The sequence below is a fragment of the Carya illinoinensis genome, chromosome 1 (genome assembly GCF_018687715.1).
Source record: "Carya illinoinensis cultivar Pawnee chromosome 1, C.illinoinensisPawnee_v1, whole genome shotgun sequence".
NCBI lineage: Eukaryota > Viridiplantae > Streptophyta > Magnoliopsida > Fagales > Juglandaceae > Carya > Carya illinoinensis.
This window is the reverse complement of record NC_056752.1, coordinates 34,469,778-34,496,691: the sequence shown is the minus strand read 5'-3', so window position 1 is coordinate 34,496,691 and position 26,914 is coordinate 34,469,778. Positions and strand designations below refer to the sequence as shown.

The window sequence follows — 26,914 nt, the reverse complement described above, 5'->3', positions numbered from 1 at the left end:
CAAAAAAAGGAAAATTGTTTGTCATGAACGTGAGAGAAAAAAAAAGGCTAAAATGTATTTTGGTCTTTCCAAGTCTGGTTTTACTATCAATTTAGCCTCTGATAATTTTGGTTTTCTCTAAAATGTCAAGTCAGTCATGTGCATGATATTTAACAAAGCAAGGTTAACGATTTGGACAAATGGGCTACATTGACAACATATACAAACTTCAGAGATCAAATTGAACAAATTCGAATTTCAAACAGCAAATGGATAGTGAACCCAGGCTCGGAGAGACCAAAAATCGTTTTAGCTGAAAGAAACTAAAAAAGAAAAAAATCATAAAATATAAGCAAAACAGTACACACCATAACATGAGATTCTTCAATAATTTGATGAGTAATTTGGGTTTTCTTCACATCCCATAACCTTATTTTCTCCCCCGCTTTTCAAGAAACAAGAGTAGCACTAGCACTGGTTGTGTTAATATTGCTACGCTAACTTCACTTGAAACAAGTCACACTAGTTTTTGTAAGAAAATGACTGACATTAACAGTGATTAATGTTCAACATTTATTAGAGCAACTTTGTTTTTAACGGACTTAGGCATGATATTGATGGAAACTTGGTCTCCATGGTACACCAGAAATTCCTACATGGAAAAATCATAGGATAATAAAAGAATAAAACCCAAAGTAAGTCAGTAAGAGAAAGAGAGAAAAAAAAAAAGAAAAAAATCCATAATCTATAATTGCGGAGAAAAGCATTTGGATTGGAAGATTACACACTTTTAAGGCTGAGTCAGCTAATAATATGATCATATAAGAGTTTTCCACTAAGGTAAGATGAGACAACTGCCCATCATATCTAATTAGCACAGCCCACGTATTGATCTCCATGGATATTTATATTCAGATATAAATATACCTTTGTACCAGGTAAATGTGGCTGGGATAGCATCAACCCATATTCAGAGATAAATATACCTTGTACCAGGTAAATGTGGCTGGGATAGCATCAACCGTCAAATCACTCCATCCTGCCTTTTCATTTTCTTCCACCGTGTATATACTAGAGAACTCTCCCTTAAGCCCAACCTAAAATCAAAATGAAACACTTCATTATTCACACCACTATTTCGTACCCCTAGGTTAGGTCCATTCAGGTGTAAAATCTTATAAGATGAAGGAAATAGTAAAGCCAACCGGATGTGACATTGGTAAGTGTACCATTAACTATATGTAGTCTCAATTAATATATACATCGAAATCAGTGATGAACATATGATTGTAATTTCCTATATAAGCCAGCTGATGCATTTTATATGGTATCAATAGCTTGGAATCTATGATGTTTCTAACCAGATAACTTTTTGTGCAACAGAATAAGTCTCTCCCTCTCAAATAAGCTGCACATTCATATTAAAAGTTCTACCAAAAAGCCGAAATTGATAAATAGATACCTGGTAGGTCCATGACAACGTTGAGAGGTCAATATCTCCATTCTTAAATCCAGTAAGCTTGATTTGCCCTCTAAATCCTGCCCCATCTTTCTCCAAGAAGGCGCCATAGTTCTGTATCATTAATTCAAATTAGATGACAGAGTTCCTACAATCAGTAGTCCCCACTTTCTGTGGACACAAAGAAATAGATAGCTAATTACTGTGAAAATCAAGTTAACAATCAACCAAGAGGAACAAAAAAGGCCCAACGAGAGCCATTACAAACAAATGAAATCTAGCATAACTGTAGCGTACACTTTTCACAAAGAAACTAATGCAAGAATCTGCTCATAGGAGATTAGGTTAATCAACTTCCTGTTACAAATGCTATTATTTAAAAGTAGTAAGGCCATGTTTGGTTAGAAAAAGTTTAAGTTTTTCTTTTACCTTCAACCAAACACCTTTAGACACAACAATTTCTCATCTAACAAGAAATCTTCTAATCATTTGCCTCAGTTTCAATGACAAAAAACACAAAACCAAAATTGCTTTTACAAAAATAAAAATAAAAAACACTTCCTACAAAAACTTTGCCCCCAAACAAATTTCAGGGGGTCGCACTACTTCCACAAACCCAGTAAAAATATCTCAAAACTTTCTAAACCCAATTTTTGCATGGATCACACATTTTTCCTAAAACCCCAAAAAATATTTGTCCCCAAAATAAATTTGTCAATAATTTAAAATCAAGAAAATATTCAATCCTACCATAGCATAGGATATTCATAATCCCATGAAAAAAAATATAGAAGTTTCCAGAGGTTTGTGCAATTTATTTGAAAGAATCAATGCCAGATGAGAAATGTACACATCCAAATAAATTCTCTTTGAATACAAAGTTATCACTAAAATTGGATATTCATAATCCCATGAAAAAAAATATAGAAGTTTCCAGAGGTTGTGCAATTTATTTGGAAGAATCAATGCCAGATGAGAAATGTACACATCCAAATAAATTCTCTTTGAATACAAAGCTATCACTAAAATTGTGTGTGTGTGTGTGTGAGAGAGAGAGAGAGAGAGAGAGAGAGAAAGAGAGAGAGAGAGAGAGAGAGAGTGATGCTTTCAAACTGTTTTGTACTTTATAAGTACATACATTAAGAAATATGAAAAGGGTTCATGGCAAGTATAAATATAGCACTCCATAACAGATTTAATACACAGAACAATAAAATTCTGAAAAAATATAACAATTAAGAAAGAAAAAATGGGAAAAAAATGAAATGTGAACGAGAGAGAGTCTAACTGGCCCAAGAAAGGATATAACTTAAAGAAGATAGGAACATAGAATTCTTTATTTTTTTATTGTTAATTTCAAGCCAAAGCTGACATTTGTAAAATTTCTCAACTGTTTGGCCCCTTCCCTTTCCTGACATAAGTACAGCAATTCAGATAAAAGGTGGGGGCTGACAAGTGTTACTGTAGGATTAAAAGGCTATGTGAAGAAGACATTCTAACAATGACATGAAACAAACTAAACTTTTACCTGTAAACCCACCGTCTCAGATAATAACACCAAATCATTGTATCCTTGGACAAACCGAACAGGCTGAACCACCTTGACCCAGCGACCAATCACACTGCCTTCATTTACAAAAGACAAATTACTCTACATGTTAGAGAAATAATTGAAAAGATGCATATAAAATCAGGTAAAGTCAACAATCAGTTGAGTATTGGTGGAAGGTTTCTACTGATTCTGTCTTGGTTTCTGTAATTAAGACTGGAAATATAGCGCTCTTAATTGAATATTGATGACTTTTTTTTTTTTTTTTTTTATAAGTAAACGGTTAAATTATATAAATACGAATAGGCATAGCCCAAATATACAGGAGGTAAACAAGAGATAACACCTATTTAGGAGGAAGAAATAGAAACAAGAAAATCATGAAAATCGAGGCCATTGAAATCTACAGCTTTGGCCCAAAAAAAAAAAAACAGTTCTAACAAATAGTAATCTAATCTCCTCAAATGAACGCTCCTCCTTGTCTTCGAATCTCTGGTCATTTCGTTCCTTCCAAATGCACCATAGAAAATAGATAGGAATCATCTTCCACACAGCTGAAATTTGTGGAATGCCGCCGAGGTTCGACCAACATGCCAGAAGCTTGACCACTGTAGCAGGCATAACCCAAGCTAGCTCTACCCTTTTGAATACATCGACCCATAATGCTCTAGCAATCTCGCAATTGAATACTGACACTTACCACATACTCATAAAGAAAAGAAAGAATTTCAACAATTGTGGTGTTTGTTCATCAATCTTGGTATTGAAAAGGGAATCATGCATATTAAAAGAGAACTGACCATTTGCTAGTCAAAGTTTATAACTTTTGTGCTTCTCGGTAAAAGGAACAACTTCATCATAGTATATAAAGATATTGATATTGAGGAAGATTACTGTTTCTCCACAAAAGAGAACCAGCGTGAGCATTTATAAATACTAAACCAATGTAGTCTTTGCTGTATGTTTTTTGGTTGCATATGCCTTCCTTGCTACTAGGAATGTAAACGTACCAAGTTGTTCATGGACAGCTCAGCTTGGACTCGTATAAAGTCAACCCAAGGTCTATGTAATAGATGAACCAAGGTAAATTTAGGCATGTTTCTTAACCAAGCCAAACTTGTATAAACTTGGCCCAACTCGTATAATAAGCTCGTATAAATTCCTAAAATTAATAATAATTTTTATCTTTAGAATAAAATTAAGAAAATAATAGTGAATCATGCTCATAATACAAAATATGTAATTTAAATTATTATGAATATATGTCTCAATATTGATATAAAGATATTTATATAAACTTGTTTGTCGACTTTGTATCTAAAGAAAAAAAATATAATATAAATGACTTACTTTGTGATAAGGAATCAAATATAGTTTATTATAAATGCAAAATTTAACAATTTAACTTTTACAAGTTCATGCCTATACCTTATCTAACTGTTTTATTTTTTTAATGACGAGGAATCCAGGAGACCATACAAACACAACATGTCTTTTGCACAATGAAACCTCCCAATTTGTCTATCGTCTATCCAGGAGACCATACAAACACAACATGGATTAGGTAAATCATCGGCTTTTCACCAATGAGACATAGACTCAAGAAATTGTTTGCACCTAAGGGTTTGAACCTTAGACCTAGAGGGAGCATACCACCAAGACCAAGGGCTTTACCACTTGAGCTAGGTTATCTAACTAATTTAAATGAAAAGCATAATTAATAAACTAATTATTCTTATGAATTAATGAAAATTTATAAGCTTCAAGTAATGAATTTTGTTTCATTCAAGAAAATAATAATTAATCAAGCAACTCGTAAACAAGCTCATACTCATTCAAAAAAATAAAGGATAAGTTTGAGCTTGGCTTCTGTTTGCCTAAAAACTAAGCAATTAGAGCTTCGGCATTCAATATTTGGCTCAACTCAACTCAATTTGGGGTCTTTACATTCCTTTCTTTTTGTTCTGATTATGCCAGTGTTGACATATTGATCATTGTATAAAATCTTGTCACTTCTTAAAATACCACAAAATTATACCAGTGTTCCTTTCTTTGGTTTTCAGCCACTGTGCTTAATGGAACTAGTGTTCATGATTTTCAGTCTATAATTTCTGGTTCCTAGAATGTATTTAGGTGTTATTTTGTATACTTCTTGTGTACAGGGGCTTTGCCTACTTCATTCGTATTAATACAATTTTCATTTTACTTATTAAAAAAACCATAACGTGCAGTGAGGAAGTAATTCCACAGAGAAAATCAGGTTGAGATGAGAGGAAGAAATATTGTGTGATAATGCTAATTACCTGTAAGCTGGCCATTAATAAATACACGCAACACATCTCGCATGCTATCAATTGTAAGTGTTGGTCTCACTTGCTTTTCCTCCCAGAATGTGATGTCGTCATCAGAAACATAGATTCTAGATTGCAAATTGCAGCAATCAGGTATTAGAAACGAAAAGAAAATATTAAAATAACTGATCAAACTACTTAGTTTTCTCAATAAAGAGTCAAATTGTTATTTAAAGTGAGCAATCTTATTGGCATGCTTGAAATTAAAGCCATGTGTAATAAAAAGGTGAAAGTCTGCAATTTGCTTAGAGGTTCCTTCTAATTACTTCAAAAATTATGTCTGGATACCGAGTAGACATCATAACATATTTTCTCACTTTACAGGATATGACAAAAAAAATGATCCATTTTAATAAGAGGTCACAAGGCTCGAAGCTAATGGGCACCTAGTCGTAAAGAAACATAAGAACCACATTCAATGCTTCAAAGCAAATGCAATGGCCCTTGCCTTGCCAGTGAGGAAATAGAATGAGAAACAAATATGTTTTGAATGCCTTCTGTTCTCCCGTTCTCCAAAAATATGTTTTTAGAACTTGTTTCCCTATTTTTGCCTCCCCGGGGGTTGGGGGGCACTAGTCAATGCATTTTGTTGGCATATTTCAAAAGGGAAGATCAGAGAGCTAGATTCCCTACAAATCCAGCTCAGAAAATTTATTTTTATGCCTATATCCCTTGATAGGTAATTTTTTTTACCACAACCAGGGGAGTGTTAGTTAATGATGAAGTGGAATTGTATGCATGAGTGGAGGGCCCAAAAGTTGAAGGTAAGATGACAATTTGTAAGTATTGGCGAGAACTTCATGGGCCATTGCCGTCTCATCTTCTAGCATGTATACTTGAGAGATGATCGTTGGAAACAGGAAGGTCTCCAACTCTATATGATCCTACCATTTCCACCTTCAATACTAGCAAATTACCTGGTTATATACCATAGATAATCAGAATGGTCCTTTGTCACATTTAAATGCTCCAATATGCCTTGGACAGAAAAGATTTTCTTGCTCCAAATACCAATTGGCTCTTTTACAGTCATCCAGGATTTTGAGAAATAGGAAACTTCATCATGAACTGTGAATTGTTGGCATGCAGAAATATTTGAGAAAAGAGGCAACTCAAACTCTACCGTTTTGATTGAAGTTTGTGCCCCCACCTGCATGAACATGTAATTGGCCTAAGAAATCCAAGAATTATTATGATCTCAAACATTTCCATCATTTGTCCAAGAAGTAAAAGATAGAGCATTTGAAATGACTCATAGACTATAAAACCTCGTTATCATCTTCATTAAAATATGAAACAATGGACATCAATAAACTTTTTTTTTGATAAGTAGACATCAATAATCTAAGATTAAATATCCAAAAATTTGGAGGGAAAAAAAAGAGAGAGAGGGAGGGAGAGAGAGCAAACACTTGGGTACAACTAAAGTTTCCAGAAAGTGCATATGCTGGGGACTACACAGGTGCAACAGTTCATGTTCTAATGATACATATACTTGAAGGATGCGTTAAATGTTCAGCTCCATTCTATAACTGTTTGTACAAATTGTATCACAAGGAAACCACAATCTCATCTTTCTGCTGCAGTTTTATGGAAATTTATTCAAAAAATATAACTTTTATATGTTGTTGGATCAATTTCTATGATTGAAGGAACTTTGAAAGATATGCCTGCTTATGCCCATACATAAATGTTTAGCAGGATGACAGTTTTGCACCATGAATTTTTCAGCTTTTACAAGCTTGAAGATTCTTTGATAGGTCCTTGGAAAGAACAAAGGCAATGGTAGAAAATATGGCTTGTATATGTATCACTAAGTGCATCCTGATTCCCATGTAAGACATTATAAGATAGTAAGAACAACTTTCTGCCAGCTATCAAGTTATGTGTTTCATAATAAGTGATGCATCATAAACTGGAAAGTTAATATAATAACTTCAACACATCATCAAGTAATTTTTTCTTGCTATTTGCCGAGGGCCTATGCACCCTTGGGATTAGTCAGATGTTCCTGGACACCCAGTGCCAATTAAAAAAAAAAAAAGAAATTTTCTTGCTACAGAGTTTAGCACGATCATGTTCAAAGAAGAAAAACAAAGACAGAATTTTCTGGTTTACGAGTGCCCATAGAGGTTGTATCACATGTGGAGGTGACAACAAGTATCTATGCCTCAGTCATTGTTGGATACAATGTCCTACATGATAAGTCCAAACCTTGGCAGTATTGAACACCGTGTTTCTGCAGTCTGGTAGAATACTGACTGACCATGGTGGTAAATGATACGTTTGACCAAGAAATCTTACAACAGCTGCTTTTCGTTCATCAATGTTTGCAAGAAATGCAGAGCACCTGCTCTGGCTTCCATACTGAGTTAAGTTCAGTCCTTCAGTGTTAGTATCTACATGGTACACATGTGCCTGAAAATTGTTATACAAGCTATGTGAACTTCAAAAGAGAACCAAGAGAAAACATTAGAGTTTTCAGGTGAAAAACAATAGCCTAAAACTGAAACTAGCTTGTACTGACCATTATTCACATGCAAAAAAGATTTAGTTTCACCAGTAAGCCTGGAGAAATAAATAGTTGAAATAACATTCCAATGTGGCATATATCTATATCTATCATACACCAAGCATTAACTAGATTAATTAACTAATGAGCTGTAATTAATGAACTGACTATATTGTGCATAGTATTTTATTAAACTCTTTCGTTTCAGATATTTCAAGCAAGAAGAGATGGTGCTTCAACGACATTGGCCATGTTACAGATAAAAAGGGACTCTGGTATAAAAGTAAAAAGTCAAACACACATATATAAAAAAGGGTCCTGCTACCCTGCCCAAAGGTGGTGACCGAAGCAAGTGACTGAACAGTGCATTTTGCTGTTGTTGTTGGTTTTTTTTTTTTTTTATCTATATAATATTAAGAAAAAAAAACAACAGCTAAATGGACTGTTTGGTCACATGCTTCAGTCACCACCTTCGGGCATACAACCATTTTCCTATAAAAAAATCAAAACCTGAATGTTTTCTGATCTGTCGCATAAATCTAGAAGTTGATTTCCAAACTTAGGTAGTTTAGATATAGTGAACCACCCTAATTTAAGTTCCACTGTAGAGCTTCCAGTATACATGCCATGTCAAATTATTTCCATTTTAAGCAAAAATAAACATCATAATTTGCAATCAAAGCAATCCACTCATTGAACATTAATTGGTTCTTCAAAATCTACCATTGCAAGGAACTGATTAATCTATACATGAGCAATACACCATGGATAATAGTTCGGGTGTAAAACTAAACCTCCTGCTTTGGTCCCAATTTTATGTACTGAGGTGAATCAGCAGCAACTAGAGCAGGTTCGCAAAGCTTTATAGCAGCGTGCAGGTCCTTCAGATGCCCCCATTTAGGCTCACTTAGTAGACCTAATGGAGAAAAAATGACATTTATTGATTAGGCTTTATTAATTTTTTTTTTTTCTATTGACCTTTTTAATTGAAGATTATAATGCATATATAAGGAACCTGCTTCTTGCTTAAGCCTCAACTAGGATGGTTGATGTTGAAGATATACATTATCCTAAGCAGCTTACTTATGCCTCAATCTAATTCGGTTGCCAACAGGAGCAAATTATGTAATTTAGACCCAGTTTCACATACCATATTCATCAATTGGAGCATCATAATCATAGCTAGTAACATAGAATGGGCCACCAGAAGTGCGGTTGAAGTTTGTTCCACCAAAATACTGCAACCAGGCAGCAAGCTTGTCAAGACGTACCTTTCAACACTTTGGCAACCTAAATATTAATTGAATCTGATACAACCTACATATTGAATGTGGATCATACAACCACCAATATCAACGTGCACACAAGAGCTCATCAGTTCCGTTTCTATTTTTAATTTCACTTGAAGTATTCAATATCAAACTCTAGTCCATCCGTAGATCTTTCATAATCAATTACACACGGAACTAGTCATATTTTGATGTATTTGGAGAAATAAATTATCAGAGCTTTGAATATTGTGAGAAATCTGAGGGAGGGTTAAGGACTTTTTCCTCAAAGCCCTATATCTCTGGGTGGCTGCTTATATTCCGGTTTATGTATCTAATTTTCAGGATTTTCTTCTTTTTCCTTTTTATTTTTTAAGTGTCTCTCTTGTATATTTCTAGTGTACTTGATTGGCACCTTTTTCTGAGTTCCAAGTTCCAACAAAATCTTACTTCTGAATAAATAAATAAATAAATAAAACTTAGAAGCAAATGAGAAAGGTTGACCACAGCATCCTAATTCAATTATCTATCGTACCATATAATAGTTTTGAAAGCTTCCTCCACGTTGGAAAAAGCGTGCAACTGCAAATGCAAGGTCTTCAGCAGGTCTATGAGGTAATCTTCCACCCCATTTTGTATACCTTCAAAATATTAACTCAAAAATAAAATAATACTAATAATAACAGAACTCTCTCAGATTTTTGTAGGTACAGGCATTCAAATACTTGTTAGAAAATAAGACATTATATACAAATCTTAAAAATGAGAGCGTGCAATAATTAAACCACAAAAATGCATTCATTGAAGACACCTTAGTGATGAAATAAAATTATTTAAGTCAACAGAAAAAGAAAAAACACAAGAATGTCATTCTAGTAATCAGAATTAAGAATAAAAGCATGACCATACTGAGAGACAAATAAGAGGAAATAAGAGGATTTCTTTGTGCGGTGAAATTATGATATATTAGAAAAACAGATGGCACTGTTCAAGTATCAGGATACTGACATGAGAGAGGAAAGATGCCTTGTATATAAGAAATTCCAGATTGGTCACAAGCGGAAACAAATTTATACATCCAGGATTCAACAGCATCAATGCATGGCCTTTTTCTATGGAATTTCACAAGGAAACTAAAGCCTAGGACATAAATTAAAATGAAGAAACTATCAAAGATGCAACACCCGAAAACAATTTTTACCATTTCATTTTTCCTATGATTGAATAGTATGATCATATGATTTTGGGGACAGTATAAAAAAAATGGGAGATCATAAGCAAAGCAGGAATAAGAAAGAAAGATAATTAACAATCGAAAATAGAAGTTGGGGGATAGGATCATATAGAGTGAAAGATTGCGAGTGGTAAGGCAGTTCTGCAGAGTAGCATGGATGACAAATGATTGACACGAATGTTGTTTCATTTGACATAGAGCTAATATGCCTGACAACTTCAAATTTTAGTTCAATAGACCCGAAATTAGTTTTTTTTTTTTTTTAAATAAGTAAACAATTGTATTTATAAGAATAGGCATAGCCTAGACCTGAAATTAGTTTTACAAGCAAGAAACTGTCCTTTATTCTTCTCACACTCTTATCTATCTTGAAGCTGTTTGAGATTCAATATCTGTTATGAGATAGCAAAGAGATAGAGAACAATCATCTCAAGCTTATAAGGCAGGTTTCCCAGGGGAAACTAATTTCCAGCAACACTGCACCAGCCTCTCAAATTTGATTATAGTTATACTAAAGATGGTTTTTTATGTAAAATATTTTTGATAATATATTTTTTAAATTTCAGAGTAGAGTATTTGTTCAATTTTTCTCCAATAATTCTGAAAAATAGATATACTTTGGTATTTCTTAGATGGATTTCAAAATAATTATAAAAACAAAAGAAGTCATATGTTATAGTGTCGGACTTTAAGCTACCAAATAAACCTAAAAATATTTGGTTCCCTAATGGAAGACACAGTTAAGTCTTTCATGGCATTTGGCATTGCACATTGCAGGCCTGATTTTAGAGTGGTTGCAAGGAACGGCATTGTTGAAACACCCCAACCAACAATCGCTATCTAATGATGATTCCCCCATGACTTAAACCCATGACCTCTAGTTTTTATACCACTTGTTGGATCATGAGTTGCCAATCCACCTAAAACCAATTGATATTAAGAAAGACCACTCAAGTCATTTATGACATTCGATATCAGACCCTGCATGTCTTTCAAGTTTCCACTAACTCAAATGAGCATCGTTCAAGTTTCATCCCATTTTTCACTAATTTGATTATTTTTATGTAAATGATTTTGAGAATATATTCTTGGTTTTTAAATTGGAATTGTTCAAGTAATTGGAAAAGAACCAGAAGCATCAAGGTTCAAAAACCACGAGAGACAGAAAGGCATCATCATACCATCCATCCCAGTCCTCTGTCCAAAATACTGGCTTGTTAGGGGAATTTGGCTTGAAACCATCACAATAGTATCCATTGCAGGCATTTATCTGTGACAGACAAAAATAGAACGTATAGAAGACAGGCATTTCAATGATCCTATTTCAGAGTGTTAAATATTAGAATTTCCTAAGAAATGCAGTTCGTTTCTTATAATAAAACTTAAACATCATGTATGCTTGCTTTCCAACTTTTTTTTATCGGTAAACAATATTTTATTGAGAAAATAATAGGCATAGCCCAAGTACATAGGATATATACAAGAGCGCCAACTATGCATGATTATCAAGTGATACAAGAAATTCATGAGTGTTCAAGCCATTAAAATCAATTACAATCAACCAGTGGAATAAAGTGTTAAAAAAGAACATTCTAAGCTCATCCATTGACAGATCACAATCTTCAAAACTTCTTGCATTCCTGTCCCTCCCTAGACACCACCATTAGGTATATCAATATCACCTTCCAAATTTCTGCAGCTTGTTGATTACCATGAAAGCCTCTCCAATTTGCTAGAAAATCAACCACCCCGCTTAGCATCACCCAAACTAACCCTACTCTAGGAAAGAAGTCGTTCCATAGTCTTCAGTGTTATCTAATATGAATAAACTGATTATAGTGATTGGAAGATGGACCTCTTTGTTTCATTTTATGTCCAGTTGCACTTGGTTAGATTGAGATCGGGAGAGAATCGGGTGTGTTGGGTTCCCTCCAAGAAAGGGTTATTTGAAGTGAAATCACATTACCATATGTTGACTCCCCACAAAAGCTCTCTTATCCCACAGAAGGATATTTGGAGTAAAGCTCCTTGGGAATGGCATTCTCTACTTGGTGGTAGCTTTAGGGAAATACTTCCATGGGATAATTTAAGGAGGTGACAGATTTTAGTGATAAATTGGTCATGCATGTGCAGGAGGACCATTTCATGTGTTAGAAAGATCAGTTTGACAGTCAACAAAGTGAATATTTGTGGAAAATGATACCCATTTCCCTAAGGTGGTGTGTATGGATGTAGAGAAATGACCAAAACTTTTAGTATTGTGACAAGTCCGTGAGAGCTAAAGGATTTCTTCTTATTGACTCTTTATCATTAAATGTCAGCATGCATATGTTCTTCCAGCTTTAGTTTTCAGGATTTTATTGATTTTTTTTCTTTCTAGTGTGGTGTAACGCTCTAATGGAAGACCAAAACCATATGGCCTATACTTCAAAAGGACTAGTTAATGATACAATTGGAGCCCCATTGGAACCTTATAAAGGGCAAGAACTTCTCCTTCCCAAGCGATGTGGGATCCCTTACACCACATACCCTTATCCTTATCATATCGGGTATCACAATCTCCCCCCTTTAAATTCCCGACATCCTCATCAGGCCTGTTCGTTGTAAGTGGCATGGCTCAAGTCCCACATTTCTGGTTGGAATAAGCTTTGACACCATTTGTAACGCTCCAATGGAAGGCCCAAACCACATGACCTATACTCTAAAAGGACTAGTTATTGATACAATTGGAGCTCCATTGGAACCTCATAAAGAGTAAGAACTTCTCCTTATCAAGCAATGTGGGATCCCATACGCCACCTACCCTTATCCTTTTCATATAAGGTATCACAGAGGTGCTCTACTATATACTTGGATATGCCTTTTGGCTCATTTACAGATTATCTATCTCAAAACAATATAAATAAATGCTAGTTGCAGAACAAATAAGCATATAAATACACAGGTGAGAAGCTATACAATATTATCTGGAGCATCTGATTGCTTGCACATGACCCATGGAACCCCAGCACCAAGACCTAAAGCCATCTGAGCAGCCCATTTAACATATTCCTTCCCTCTCTGGTGATATGCACTTTCTATGTCTCCATATTCGTTCTCAATCTGATAAAAAATCCATTTCAATTTTTGCATATACAGTTAGAAAGAGTACAATTGGAAGAGCCTCATCGAAGATAAAGAGTTAGATAGTAACCCGCTAACAATGAAAATAAATTTGACCGCCAAAACTGATTTAGCCATAGCTCTTTAGCATATGCTACTGCCCATTATACCAAAAATAAAGTTTACTGGTTGGAAAGCATGACCAAAGCTCTTCCTCCTATGCATGAAATTGGAAATAGAAGCTCACACACAGGAGAAATGACATCCACAATTTGGAAAAATTCCCTTGTTCCTCACATGAAATAATTTTCCCAACAAGAAGTCCCAACCACAGGATTGTGGCAAAAAAATGAAAAAGAAAAGAAATCCCGGTTTTCGCAAGCGAAATAATTTAAATTAATTAAGCCAGCTAACATATCTTATACTCAAATCAAACTTCAAAGTTTTCGTACAACCTGCAACATAATGATTGGACCACCTTGCCAAGAAAATAGCATTTCCTCTTGCATTAGCTTCACAATCTTTTTAACAAACCGTTCCATCTCCTCCTAGAAAAGATGAAATATGATTATGATGTTAATAATAACCACACAATAAATGTAAACTTCAAATCCACAGCTGGTGTTCAGATCAATAATGTGAGGTTTGCTTGTTTTTATTTATTTTTTTTGTAAGTAATGTGAGGTTCACTTGTTAACATAAGCAACACAGCACATCCAACACCTGAGCAAGATTCATGCAGCAACCTCAGAAATATAAAAGCAGTTTGAGAGAAACCAACAAAACAACTGAACAAAACCATGATGAAGAATTAAGTTATAAACATTTCCCATTTCCTTTTACTCGCCAAACTCAAACAAGACATTAAAGCAAATTTTGAAAGATTTGCCATCAACCAGTTAATTCTATCAAATCAAGGGCTTTACAAAGTGTTTCAGCATGTTTCTAAACAACTATGTTTCCATTTAAAAGCTTTTGAGGTATTAAAATATTAAACCATTTGGTGTGGATTGGGTAATGACGTAAGAGTAAAGTATTGGGTAATGCATATTATAAAAGAACAGTTTGGTCGCAATAATTGTGAAGTTTTGTGAAAATTGATTCTGCCTTGATTAGTGTGCTGTATATGGAGATACAGAAATGACCAGAGTTTATTGTGAGAAATCAGTGGGAGAGATTAAAGAGACTTTAAGGAAATAAAACCCCTTATCTTTTGTGGCCTCTCATATTTGTGAGACCATTTTTAGCATTCAAGATTTTCATCTTTTCCCTTTTAACATTTATGTATCTTTATGTATACTTCATGCGTACTTGGATATCACCATCTTTTAGCTTGAACAAAATTTCAACTACTTATAGGGGAAAAAAGAATAGGGAGAATACATTAGTCCAAGTAATCGCAACAAGTACCCAAAATTATGTGTGGCATGCCTCTTGACATAATCAATGTTTCTTCTAATGCTCACCATCATGCAGAAAATATATGAGAAAACATTGCAGCATATATTTTTTTGATAAGTAAATATTGCAGCTTAAATGACCATGAAAAGCCAAAGATACAAGTCTGATTACATTTCCAAAATTTTGAACTGGAAGTTTACATTTTTGTGTACACAGTAATGATGAAAGAGAATAAAATTTCATTTCTATGTTTCAACAATTACATTTCCCTTCGGCCAAGGCTTAAAAGAGAGGGAAATATAGGTAACTAAACACCAACATGGTCACACGTGTTATAAACAAGAAAATTTCTATTTATCATTATCCTCTCAGTATCCCTTGATTTGGCATGAAATGATTGGCCTATAAGTAAAACATAACAAATAGTTTACAATCATTTAGTATCACATTATGGGATGGTGCGAGGATAATGAATAGTGTTACTCTATAAAAATATAGGTATAGGAACGGTAATTGAAAAAATAATGCTGTAGAAAGAAAGAAAAGAGTTTGCATCGACAATTGTCATATAAATTGATTTCTCGTGTGCACTGACATTAGCCTGTGCTTCTAGTGGAAGGTGCCCACTGGTGGATCTTTGACCCTAGCTTTAAACATTTTATGCAGTGAAAATTCAAATAAAATATGGCAAAGATGATAATATATATATAACAATATCTGTAAACAAGCAACATAAATGTGCATGTATAGATGACCAAAGGTGCATTATACCTTGAAAGGTACATTATCTGTTCGAAATTCGATTCCAGGGACATCGCGCAGCCACACTGGAAAGCCCCTACAAGATTATTAGTTAGAATCAGATAAAAAATTTCAATGATGTTTCACAAGGATATCCATTGGTCTCATCAAGAGGAAAAATCAAACTATAACTTCGATTGAGAAAAGTGAAGAATATATAGCAATATTCTTCTTTATGAATAACTTTATGGCATCCATTCGGAGTATTATTATTACACAACAACTAGCCTTTGTCATATAGCTAGTGGGTTGGGAAAATCGATGTACATAGACAATATGACAGCATCAAGACGCATAATCAGCTATGCTAGGGTTTGTGTGGAGGTAAATGTAGAGGAGGATCTAGTAAGAGTTCAAGTTGGTGGGTGATGTCAACTTTGGTCTCAATACGTCTTCCCATTGGTTTCCTTCATTTATATAGAAGAGAGTTACATAGAGCGCTGAATGTTCAGCGTGATTCCAGCGCCTAATTGCTGCTGGTTTTACTGTACACAGACTTATTTACACATTAAGTTTAACATATTTACACGTTAAGTCTATTTACATCCAACATATTTATCTGATATACTATCTAAATATAGAAAGTTACTAGTTACTAAAAATATCTCTGTAACCTATCTCTGTAACAGGTGAGAATGGGGATTGGTTGGCAATTTATGTGGAGTATGACTGTATTCCCACTATTTGCAAATCCTGCAAGGTATTTTAGCATTCGCCACAACACGTAGGAATTTAGCAATACTGCTTTTAAGGGTGCAGCAGGGTATGCCTCTATTCCTGTGGTAGTCCCTCAACAGCTCTTGTGCAACAGGATGTTATCTCTATTCTCCTCCCTGATGAAAGCAGTTTGGTGCGACCGTAGGGAAGCACATTACTCAAATAGTCAGACAAAATCTTGGAAATACGACACTTATTGCGGCAAGATATAGGATGAAATCCTTGAGCTTACCAACACGCCTTCAAAATTGTGTTCATCCTAGCATCATGAGAATTTTGCTTACTGTGGAAGAAGGGCCAACCACATTTAAAGAAGCTATTTTTGGTACAAATTCTACAAGTTGGAAGCAAGCTCTATGACATTATGAGTGAAGAAATGGGTGCAATTCATAAGAAGATAAATTGATATTTGGTGGGATTTACCAAAAGGCTGAAAAGCTGTTGGTGCAAAGGGAAAGCGGATTAGCAATCCAAAGCTTTAGTTCACTGAAGCAAATATTGTTTTTTGACAGGTAAACGATTATATTAATAAAATAGGCATAGCCCAAGTACACAAGATGGTATACAATAGTCAACACCTATCTAGGAAGAAGAAATGGAAATAAGGAAATCAGGAAAATCAAGGCCATTGAAATCAAAAGCTTTGGCCCAAAGAAATAAGGTTCTAACAAAAAATAGTCTAAGCTCTACTAAAGAGCACTCCTTGTCTTCGAACATCCAGTCATTGCGCTCCTACCATAAGCACCACAGAATACAAATACGAACCTTCCTCCACACATCAGTGATTTGTGGAATACTGCCTAGATTTGTCCAAATAGCCAGAAGTTCAACCACAGTGGTAGGCATAACCTAGGCTAGCTCTAACCATCTGAATACATCTTCCATAACGCTCTAGCAACCTCACAATGTAGTAGAAGATGATCTACAGTCTCACCACTTTTTTTGCACATACAACACTAGTCAACTATAATCACCATGCGTTTCCGTAGGTTATCCGTTGTCAAAATATTTCCCAGAGAAGTTGTCCAAGCAAAGAACACCGCTTTGGGAGGTGCCTTATTTCTCCAAATCCTTCTCCATGGAAAGTGAATATTCTGCGAATGTATGAGAGACTTAGAGAAAGAGCAAACCGAGAATGTACCTTTTTTCCTACAGGCACCCACCACAACCTTGAGGGCTCGAATGAATAGAGTACAAGAGTCTACATAAATCCTCAAAGCTGTCAACTTCCCAATCTTGCATTGCCCTATTAAAGCTCACATTCCATTGAACTAGGTAACCATCAATCCCCATGAGATCAGCCACTGAAGCTTCTTTCTCGCATGCAAGCCTGAAAACTAAAGGGTACAAGTCCTTGAGGGCATTATCTCCACACCATAGGTCATACTAGAATTTGATTCTAGAGCCATCTCCCAGCACAAGTCTAGTGTGATGAGTAAAATCTAATATGCTTCCAAACTCCCACTCCATATGCCCCATGTACCTCCCTAGTGCTACACCTCCCCCACAGGCCTCCATACTTGAAGTCAATCACCAACTCCTACAAAGCTTCTGGTTCTATATTGTATTGCCACAACCATTTCCCAAAAAGGGCCCAATTGAAAACCCTCAAGTTTCTAATACCCAACCCACCAGATGAGACTGAGGAGCATACCTTATCCCACTTTACCAGATAGAATTTGAATTCATCCCCCAATCCACTCCAAGGGAAATCACGATGGAGTTTCTCAATATGGGTCGCCACACTTGCTAGAATTAGGAATAAAGATAAGAAACAAGTTGGTAAGATCTTCGTTATTTTTTCTTTTCTACTTTGAATTTGTGGGTTAGGATCTTTGTAAGGAATGATGATAATGTACTGAATCTATTTCTGCCGTAGTTTCTTGCTTTCTAGTGTGTAGTAGGTATTTCCTTTGTATACCTCCTATGTACTTAGGCTGTGCCTATTCTTAGTAATAAAATTCTTATTAACTATCAAAAAAATAAAAAATAAAAGAAATAAGTTGGTAAGATTAGACCAAGTGCTTTGGATTAAGGTGATCCTTCTACCTTCCGACAAATATAATTTCTTCCAACCTGCCAATCTTCGTTCAATCTTCTCAATTATTGTATCCCATATAGATATAGCCCTTGAGGTGGCCCCAAAAGAGGAACAAGGTAATTCGTGGTAAGAGAGGAAACTTTACATACAAGTGAGCTAGCCAACCTCTGGATATTGCGAAGGTTACCAATTGGAACCAATTATGACTTGGCTAAGTTCACTTTCAAACAGGATACAACTTCAATTATGCGTTCACTTTCAAACAGGATACAACTTCAAAACATAGTAAAAGTGCCTTCAATGCCCAGATCTAGTTTTGTTCTACCTCACAAAAAATTAGTGTCATCTGCACACAACAAATGGGAGATAGTAAGGGTACCCCTGTTAGTGTCACCAACTGAAAATCCAGTCACAAAGCCATTGTTAACCAAGATAGAGATCATTCTATGGAGTGTCTCCATGACTATGACAAAAAGGAGTGGGGACAAAGGATCCCCTTGTCTTAGACCATGAGAGCTGTTAAAAAGGCCAGCTAGACTACCATTCACCAAAATTGAGAACTTCGCTCCCCAGCTAGATATGCAACACCGGATCCACGAGCATCATCTCTCCCCAAATCCACACTTCTCATGCTAGTAAAGTAGAAAATCTCAATTGACATGATTGTAAGCCTTCTCCATATCCAACTTACAAAGGATACCCAAGTTGCCTAATTTTAATCTACTATCTAGGCATTCATTGGCAATGAGAACCAAGTCCAAAATTTGTCTGCCCCTAACAAAAGCGTTTAGGGGTCTCATAATGATCTGCCCCAAAACCTCCCCTAGGCGATTTGCAAGCACCTTAGAGATAATTTTGTACACCCCATTCACAAGACCAATGGGCAAATAGTCCTTTACCTTTGATGCCCCAATCTTCTTGGGAATAAGTGCAATGAAAGTGGCTTGAGGCTTTTCTCAAATTTTCCTACCGAAAAAAATTCCTAGAACACCTTCATAAGGTCCTCCTTCACCACACCCCAACATGACTGCAAGAACCCCATAGAAAAACAGTCTGGACCAGGTGCTTTGTCTGGCTGTCCTCCTCACCATGCCATGAACCTCTATCTCCTCGAAGGGCCTCTCCAGCTGAGAAACATGTTGTTGTTCTAGGAGTGCCCTGGAACTGTAAGAGGACCACCGTTTCCTAACCCTATCCACAAAACCTTCAGTTTTTAGCCACATGTTTTGAAATTTAAAATACCTCCTCTCTCGTAGAATGCCACCACAATCTAGCAATATGGAAAATGATCGAAACAGAGGAAGCCTCTTCTGAAAAAACTCCGGATAATGAGTTTCCCACTTCAAGGAGACTAAGAATTTTTCCAATCTAGACCACGTTTGGTTGTTAGACCACGTGCATGATCTGCCCATGTGAGGAATATCCACCAACCCCAAATCAAAAATACACTCCAAGAATTCCATCATTGTTGGCCGCAACCTACTTTCTCCTGACCATTCGCTTGGGAATCACATAACATCAAAGTCTCCACCTATGCACCATGGAAGGTCCCACCAACCATTTTCTCCACCACCCTTCTATCCCACATAACTAAAACTCCTCCAGAAGCCCCCATAGATGCAACATAAACCCAATCCACATATGGGCAGCTCAATAAGCTTTTAACTATACTTCTAGTAATGAGTTTCAGCTTAGTTTCCTGCAAGCACACTATGTCCGCCATCCATTCACGAAGTAAATTCTTTATCCGAAGGCACTTATTAAACTCATTAAGCCCTCGAACATTTCAAGATACAATCTTTGGCTTCATAGAAAAGATGTTGGCCCCCTCCCTTTGGATCTTTCTCTGCTTGAGCTACCCTTATAGTTGATAAAACATGTTTGTCTTTTTAGCTCCCTATGTTTTTTAGATCCTAATTTCTTGAGCTGAACATGACCAACTTCAATGGCAGTGAACAAAGACAAGAATTGTTCCTCAAAACCCTCACATTCAATTCCCACACACCGTTGGATTTCCTTCACCTTAAACCCAATTAGAAGCACTGGGCTAACCTGGTAACAGACAGTTTAGGGGTATGGGCTCCCCCCCATGTCAATCTCGTCCCTTGCCCACTGCAAATCCATAGGCGCCTCCAACTCCTCCTTAACAAGGAGAGACCTGCAGTCCCACTCAGAAAAGGCCTACGTAGGAACAAGCATCCGTAAGGGTCCTTGATCACTCCCAACCTATGTATACAAAACTCGGGCCATGTCCACCTACTGAGAAACCGTTACCGGAAGGGATAACACTGGAGAAATGAGAGAATCCACATCCCTACAAGTCATCAGTGTTGTCTGTTTAAGCTGTGCCGGAGATTCGGCCCTCCGCGGTGAGTAAACGTTAGAAACCCTTTCTGATTCTGCTGCCGTCAACTCACCCACCATCGGCGTCGCCATCTGAGCCTCTGTCAAGGGTTACTTAGCCGGTAGTGAGCCAACCGGAACCTTTTCCAGTGAGATTGACAAAGTCCCGCAGGCAAAAGGCCTTGCCTCACGAGCTATGGTCCACTGGAGGAACCCAAAGGATTTGCTGCCTTTTGTCCCACTTTCAGTTGTGCCTTCAAGTCCAGCAACGTATTGTGCACGCCTTCCTCTACCAACCCCACAACAAGCCTGCCACCAGCTACCTTCCACTGAGCACTTACTGTACCTGCGGTTTGAAGGGCCTTGACGGTTCCATGGTTGTTCCCATGCATTACGATGTCACCTCTCTAATCTGCCTTAACATTGATGTCTCCACCCCTGTTCCACCCACGTGACAGAGTCGACTTCGTTGTCTACAATAGGGCCTCCCTATACAATTGGTGTTGTGGTTGGCTAACCACCACCAATGGCCTCAGAGATGCCCCTCCTCTGTTACAAATTTCTTTTGCAAACTCCCACAACACCTTGGCCATCCTCCTCCAGTTGTTACCTTCTAGTTTTTCTAGTATGAAGATAAAGCCACGTCTGCGACCACCACCGTACTCCACTAACACCATGTATTGACCACAACCATTTGAACACCTTTGTGCAATGAAGCTACGGTTTCCTTCCTTTGACGTGGTGTAAAATTCCTTCTTTTCACTCTTTAGACAATCCGCTAGAGATTTGGCAAAACACTGCACTGTGGACAACCCCAACACCAACTCATTCACCACCTTATTCCTCCTCTCCGTTATGAGCATAAAACTCTCATCCTTTGACAATGAAAAAACTTTTGATTCTATCACTACGTGTTTTGGAAACCCCATGATCACACCAATCTCACCTAAAAGCTCAGCACTCAATCGTAATCTCCCATTAGAACCCACCAACCCTCATCGGAGATTAGTTTGTACGGAGAGAAAACAGAACCTGTGGTATTTTAAGTTCCAAACTTCTTTGACACAGTACACCTTTCAAACTTTCTGTGGTGAAGCAAATATCATCCCACATTTAGACATTGTTCCATTTTCCCACTGCAACCTAGTGCAGTCGTGATGGAAATTTCAACCATGTATAAGGCTTCTTTTGACAAATTTTGATAGTAATTATGAATGTACAAAAGAAATTTTTTAACGTAACAATGACAAAAGAAAACTCAAAATATGGTTTCTTGGAAATCCCGATATGTTGAACCTAACTCATAGAAAAGGTTCAATTTCCATCTCAAAACATGAAAGTAGGCAAAGCACACCACATAAAGTAGTTTCAAATTTTCTTTTCTTTAACTCATCCTCAATTCCTATTTCCGTTTGACTCAATTTTAATTTAGAATAATTTTAGCATGAGAAATCAATTTTTCTATCAGCCGTATTCCACCATATTCTCCATATATGGTGGAAGCGCAACTATAAAACCCTATTGAACCTATTATAATCCATAACTCACTCATGTACAGATACCTTATACCCTAAAATAATAAATGTTATTGTATTATGTTCATGTATAAGGGGGTGGAAAAATGGTTTCCATGCCCAATGACACAAGCATGCATTTAATCACATACACATGCAAGCACTTAGCTGATGGTGGAAAGAACAATTAAACATTCAGGAGACGCACATACATGGTTGGCTCACTTCCTAACAGAATCAAAACCTTCTCAATCATGCAGCACTCTGGTAAACTTTGACAGGACGAAGGGCCATCATGTTATATGAATTGAGTTATATGCAGAAAATACAACTAGTACTGTTAGGGTGAAAAGGCAACTTTAAAGTAAAAGGGGGGAGAAGGTTAGACCCAAAATTCCATTCAGCGCAAACATAAGGTCCTATACGAAGATGGAGATAGAGTCCACTGGCTCCCACAAGCTTCACGAACTTGATGATATCATATCTCCCCTCAAAGTAATACTGAACAAAAAGTCCAGGAAAAAGTTAACTCTTTGAGAAACAAATATATCCAATATAGGGAAACAACACAAGGCTACCAGAAAGACTAGCCGTAAAAAGTATTTATTTCACCTGTCCTCTCACTGGCTCATGCCCATTCCAAAAGACATAAGTTTGGATCACATCTGCTCCTCCTTTCTTGCTCTTTGCAATCAGATCAGGCCACATCTGACATCATGTGAGAAAAGCAATAACTGCCTATCAGGGGAAGCTAAAGAATCTGCTTTTATAAGCAAAATGGTCAATAAACATTCTAGAAGCATTAAAATCAGATCAGGAGATATTAGAGATATTAAGGAAAATGATTTAAATAACAAAGATAATAACTGGAACAAATGAAAGAATGAGAGAGAGAAGCTGACTATAGTGCACAACATTAGAGATGAAACTAAAACTAGATTGGGCCTGTAAGTTGAACACAGTGTAGCCTAGCCAAGTTGTGGCTTGGCTAAAGTGTTTACAGCCCTAACTATAGGAAGTTCAAATGTGTGAGCTGTAGCGTCTATATGAAGTCAAATTTTCCTTAGTGGGTGTCTCTTTGCCCAATATGGTGCCCACCTACTTTATTATTCCATGGTAAAGGGAAATTACCAATGTTTTAAAAATCGTTCCGTTCCGGCCATTCCGGCCGGAATTTTTTGTGCCGGAACAGTGACCGGAATGGGATAGGTATCTATTCCGTTCTAGGTCAAATTCAGGCCATTCCGGTCAATTCCGGCTGGAATCCCGGTATTCCGGCCGGAATAGTAATTCCGGTCCGAAATTAAAATTCAAATTAAAAAAAATAAAAAATAGCTCTTTTGTAAATAAGTTGAAAAATAATGGATAAAATTGTACTTTTAGAATTCAAATACCCCTTTCCGTGCACTAGAAGTATTGTTACTTTTAATAATCTATCTATTCTTTAATTTTTTTCCTTTATTTTTGTGTCTTAACTCAAGTTTGTGATTTTTTTCAATATATATTCATTTTATAAATCTTTAATTCTTGTATATATACACACATATACATATCACACACTTACATATATATATATATGTATTTATTTTATTAATTGTTAGTTTATATATACATATAAATATTTATATATAATATATAATTAATCCCGAAACGTACCGGTACCGAAATATTCCATTCCAGTGCCTCAACCGGAATGGTCTCCGGAACGGATTTCAAAACTTTGGAGATTACAATTTGTCCCCATTTTTTTTTTTTTTAATAGGTAAGAACTGTCCCCAAAAAATTACAATGTGAAAATCACTGAATACCTCAGAACTACAAGAGTGGGCATTAATAACAGGCTTCTCTACATGGGGTTGAGGGCAATTGAAAATGAGGATGAAATGTGCTAATCCAAGAAAACGAATATGATGTGTGTCAGAGAGAGTCATCTAACAGGGTCCTCAACAAACCTTTTGATTTTATTTTATTTTTATGCCTTGGATGGCATTTTGGGGCCAAGTGCTGCTATTTCTCAGGGCATGTTCGATAAATGAAAATTTCTAAAATCTTTTAGCGTCCTTGAAAAAGTTTTGGATGTGTTTTGTATTGGATTTTAAGAAAATGAGTAGGTAGAATGAAAAGTTGTTTGGATAAAGAAACTTTGAGATGTGTTTTGTATTGAAGTTTCTAAAAGTTCGTAAGTAGAATTGAAAAATGTAACTGGATAATTTTTTTTTTTTTTGGGTTTTTATGAAAGTTATAAATTTTTGTGTGTTTTTTATAAGTGAAAACTTAGGCAAGTGATTAGAAGAAACAATTTTTATGATGGATGAAAATTGCTTTTGATTTATAAAAGATGTTTGGATAAAAAAATGGAAAACTTTTCTGAAAATTCTGAAAAAAAATTTGAAACCAAACATGCCCAATAAAATCCTCAACTATTTGATTAAACACTCCCGGTGGAGTCAGCAACCAATCTTTATTGCACTATTTTGTGGCTTGAGAGTTGAACAGCTAGGTGTTCTATTTATTTAGGGATTCATGGTTTGCAAATTTAGCAAACACTATTCTTCTCTTTTCGGTTGAAGCTAAAGAATCAAATATCGCAGATAAGGCGCAAAAAAGGGAAAAACCAGAGCATAAACTAAACTAAAACAAATACTGTTACAGCAGGCCCAGTTGAATTGAAAAAAAAAAAAAAAAGACGCTAAGAAAACGTTTTCTTCGGCGAATAAACAGAGCATGCTACTTATAAAAAAAATAAAAAATTAAACGGAGCATGAGATACTACTTAAATCCGAAACGGTAAGGGAGCCATAGGCATAATTGAATATGAGGAGTGAACCTCAGGAGTGGCGCGGGGGTAGTGGAAGCCGGCGGAGATGAGCATGCGGCGCTTGCCATCAATGATGAGCGCCCTGTGATCGTAGCTCACGTTGAATGGCTTGAAGAAGTTGGCTGTGGTCACTGCTGCGTGGATGATCAAAGACAATGACACCAGATACCGAAGCAAAGCTCTGCTCACACCCATTTTCGCAGAGCATGATCCCAAAGCGGAGAAAAGAGCGAGGAAAACTCACGAGAGAGAGAGAGAGAGTGCGTGCGTGTTTTAATTATCTATTATTTATTTATTCTATATTTTTTTATGAGATCGAATATAGGACCTCCGAGGAAGGCGACAGTCTATCTACCGGCCTGCAGAAGACATTTGGTCGGGATGGTGAACCCGGTTTTTTGTATATCAAACTACCGGTTTGATAGAACCAACTCATATAGGACCAGTCCCTTTTCAGAGTATTTTACATTGGAAAAATCTAGGTATACGTATAATTATGTACTAATTTATATATTAATTTAATGTAATTAATTAAAAAATAAATTTTATTAAAAATAGTGTTAATTTAAATTTTAAATATGAAAAAAATGTAATTAATCAAAAGGTAAATTTTATTAAAAACAGTATTAATTTAAATTTTAAATATGAAGAAATTAGTATTGATACACAGATTAGTACGCGACTTTGTTTGTATATAACAAAACTTTTTAGATTTGATGGATGGGCAACCTACATTTGTTTGTTATGGCTGGATTGGTCATGTAAAGTTAAACTATTTTATATCATCTTATATAATTATTAGAATTTTTTTAAATTCTCACATAAAATATAATAAATAATTCAAATTTTTTAAATTTTAAAATAAAATTAATATTAAAAAATTATATTATAATAATATTTTATTCAATTTTTAACAAAACATCTCATCCGAACTGTATAACCAAATAAGAATTTTTTTTAGATTTTTGAGAAATTTTTAAAAGGCTTTGTGAAAATGGTTGTGTTCATTAAACAGATGTCTAGGGAGATAATATTTTAGAAAAACATTTATGAGAGGTCGTTATAAGTTTTGTAAAGTTGTTTTTGTTTTTTATTTATTTAAATTTTACCAAAATTGAGGTAAGGTATTTTAATGATTGAAATGATTTTGATGAAAAATATATTTAAATTGAAAACAAGAAAATTTCGAGAAATTACATATGATGTAGTCCACTTCAAGACTCTACATTGTGAAATAATGATACTTTGAAAATTATCTTATATAAAAATGATTTTTTTTTAATTTTAAAGTAATGTTGTAAAAAAGTCATATACAAGAGTTGCATCTTTATCATTTTTGGAAAAGGAAATGAATATTCTGTTCAGCCTAGTTTAAGAACATTTGTTTATAGGATTAAAGAGTATAATTAAGACAAATTCTTAATGTAGTATTTCTACCTTGACTTTCATGATGTCTTGATCAGCATTTTTAGTTCCTCCCATGAACACTTATAAGATAAACTAGGATGTTGCGGTAGATAGGAATCACTGCAAAATCGACATTGGTATCATAGTTCGAGATTGGGAAGGAAAAGTTATGGCCACAATGAGGATGAACAGACGTATTCCCTAATCCTCTACTTACAAAGCTCTTGATGCACTTCAAACTACTCTGTTTGGTTTGGAATTGGGCATTAAACATATCACATAAGAGGGTGACGCTTTACAAATTATTCAAGACATTACAAAGGTTGAGGAGTCCTGGTCCAATGCAAGCATGATTATTAGTGACATCAAGAATAAGTTTCAAAATTATGTCTAGCGGTCTGTCTATCGTGTGAGAAGA

At 35.8% G+C, this 26,914-nt stretch overlaps 1 protein-coding gene across 1 annotated transcript in view; it reads right to left on the bottom strand.

The window, feature by feature from the left end:
* The window catches only part of LOC122315923 (beta-galactosidase 9), a 28,072-nt gene extending 2,704 nt beyond the window's left edge, over positions 1-25,368 (bottom strand). The window contains exons 1-16 of the mRNA XM_043132265.1: positions 25,099-25,368; positions 22,884-22,979; positions 22,660-22,772; positions 15,627-15,693; positions 13,910-14,002; positions 13,311-13,454; positions 11,534-11,622; positions 9,654-9,759; positions 9,001-9,088; positions 8,645-8,766; positions 7,553-7,756; positions 6,256-6,488; positions 5,291-5,406; positions 2,967-3,064; positions 1,442-1,552; positions 966-1,076 (exon numbers count right to left, since the gene is read on the bottom strand). Coding sequence (XP_042988199.1) covers positions 966-1,076; positions 1,442-1,552; positions 2,967-3,064; positions 5,291-5,406; positions 6,256-6,488; positions 7,553-7,756; positions 8,645-8,766; positions 9,001-9,088; positions 9,654-9,759; positions 11,534-11,622; positions 13,311-13,454; positions 13,910-14,002; positions 15,627-15,693; positions 22,660-22,772; positions 22,884-22,979; positions 25,099-25,284 — 1,977 coding nt within the window. The 5' untranslated portion in view covers positions 25,285-25,368. The remainder of the gene's footprint in view (positions 1-965; positions 1,077-1,441; positions 1,553-2,966; positions 3,065-5,290; positions 5,407-6,255; positions 6,489-7,552; positions 7,757-8,644; positions 8,767-9,000; positions 9,089-9,653; positions 9,760-11,533; positions 11,623-13,310; positions 13,455-13,909; positions 14,003-15,626; positions 15,694-22,659; positions 22,773-22,883; positions 22,980-25,098) is intronic.
* Between the last annotated feature and the right edge of the window lie 1,546 nt (positions 25,369-26,914).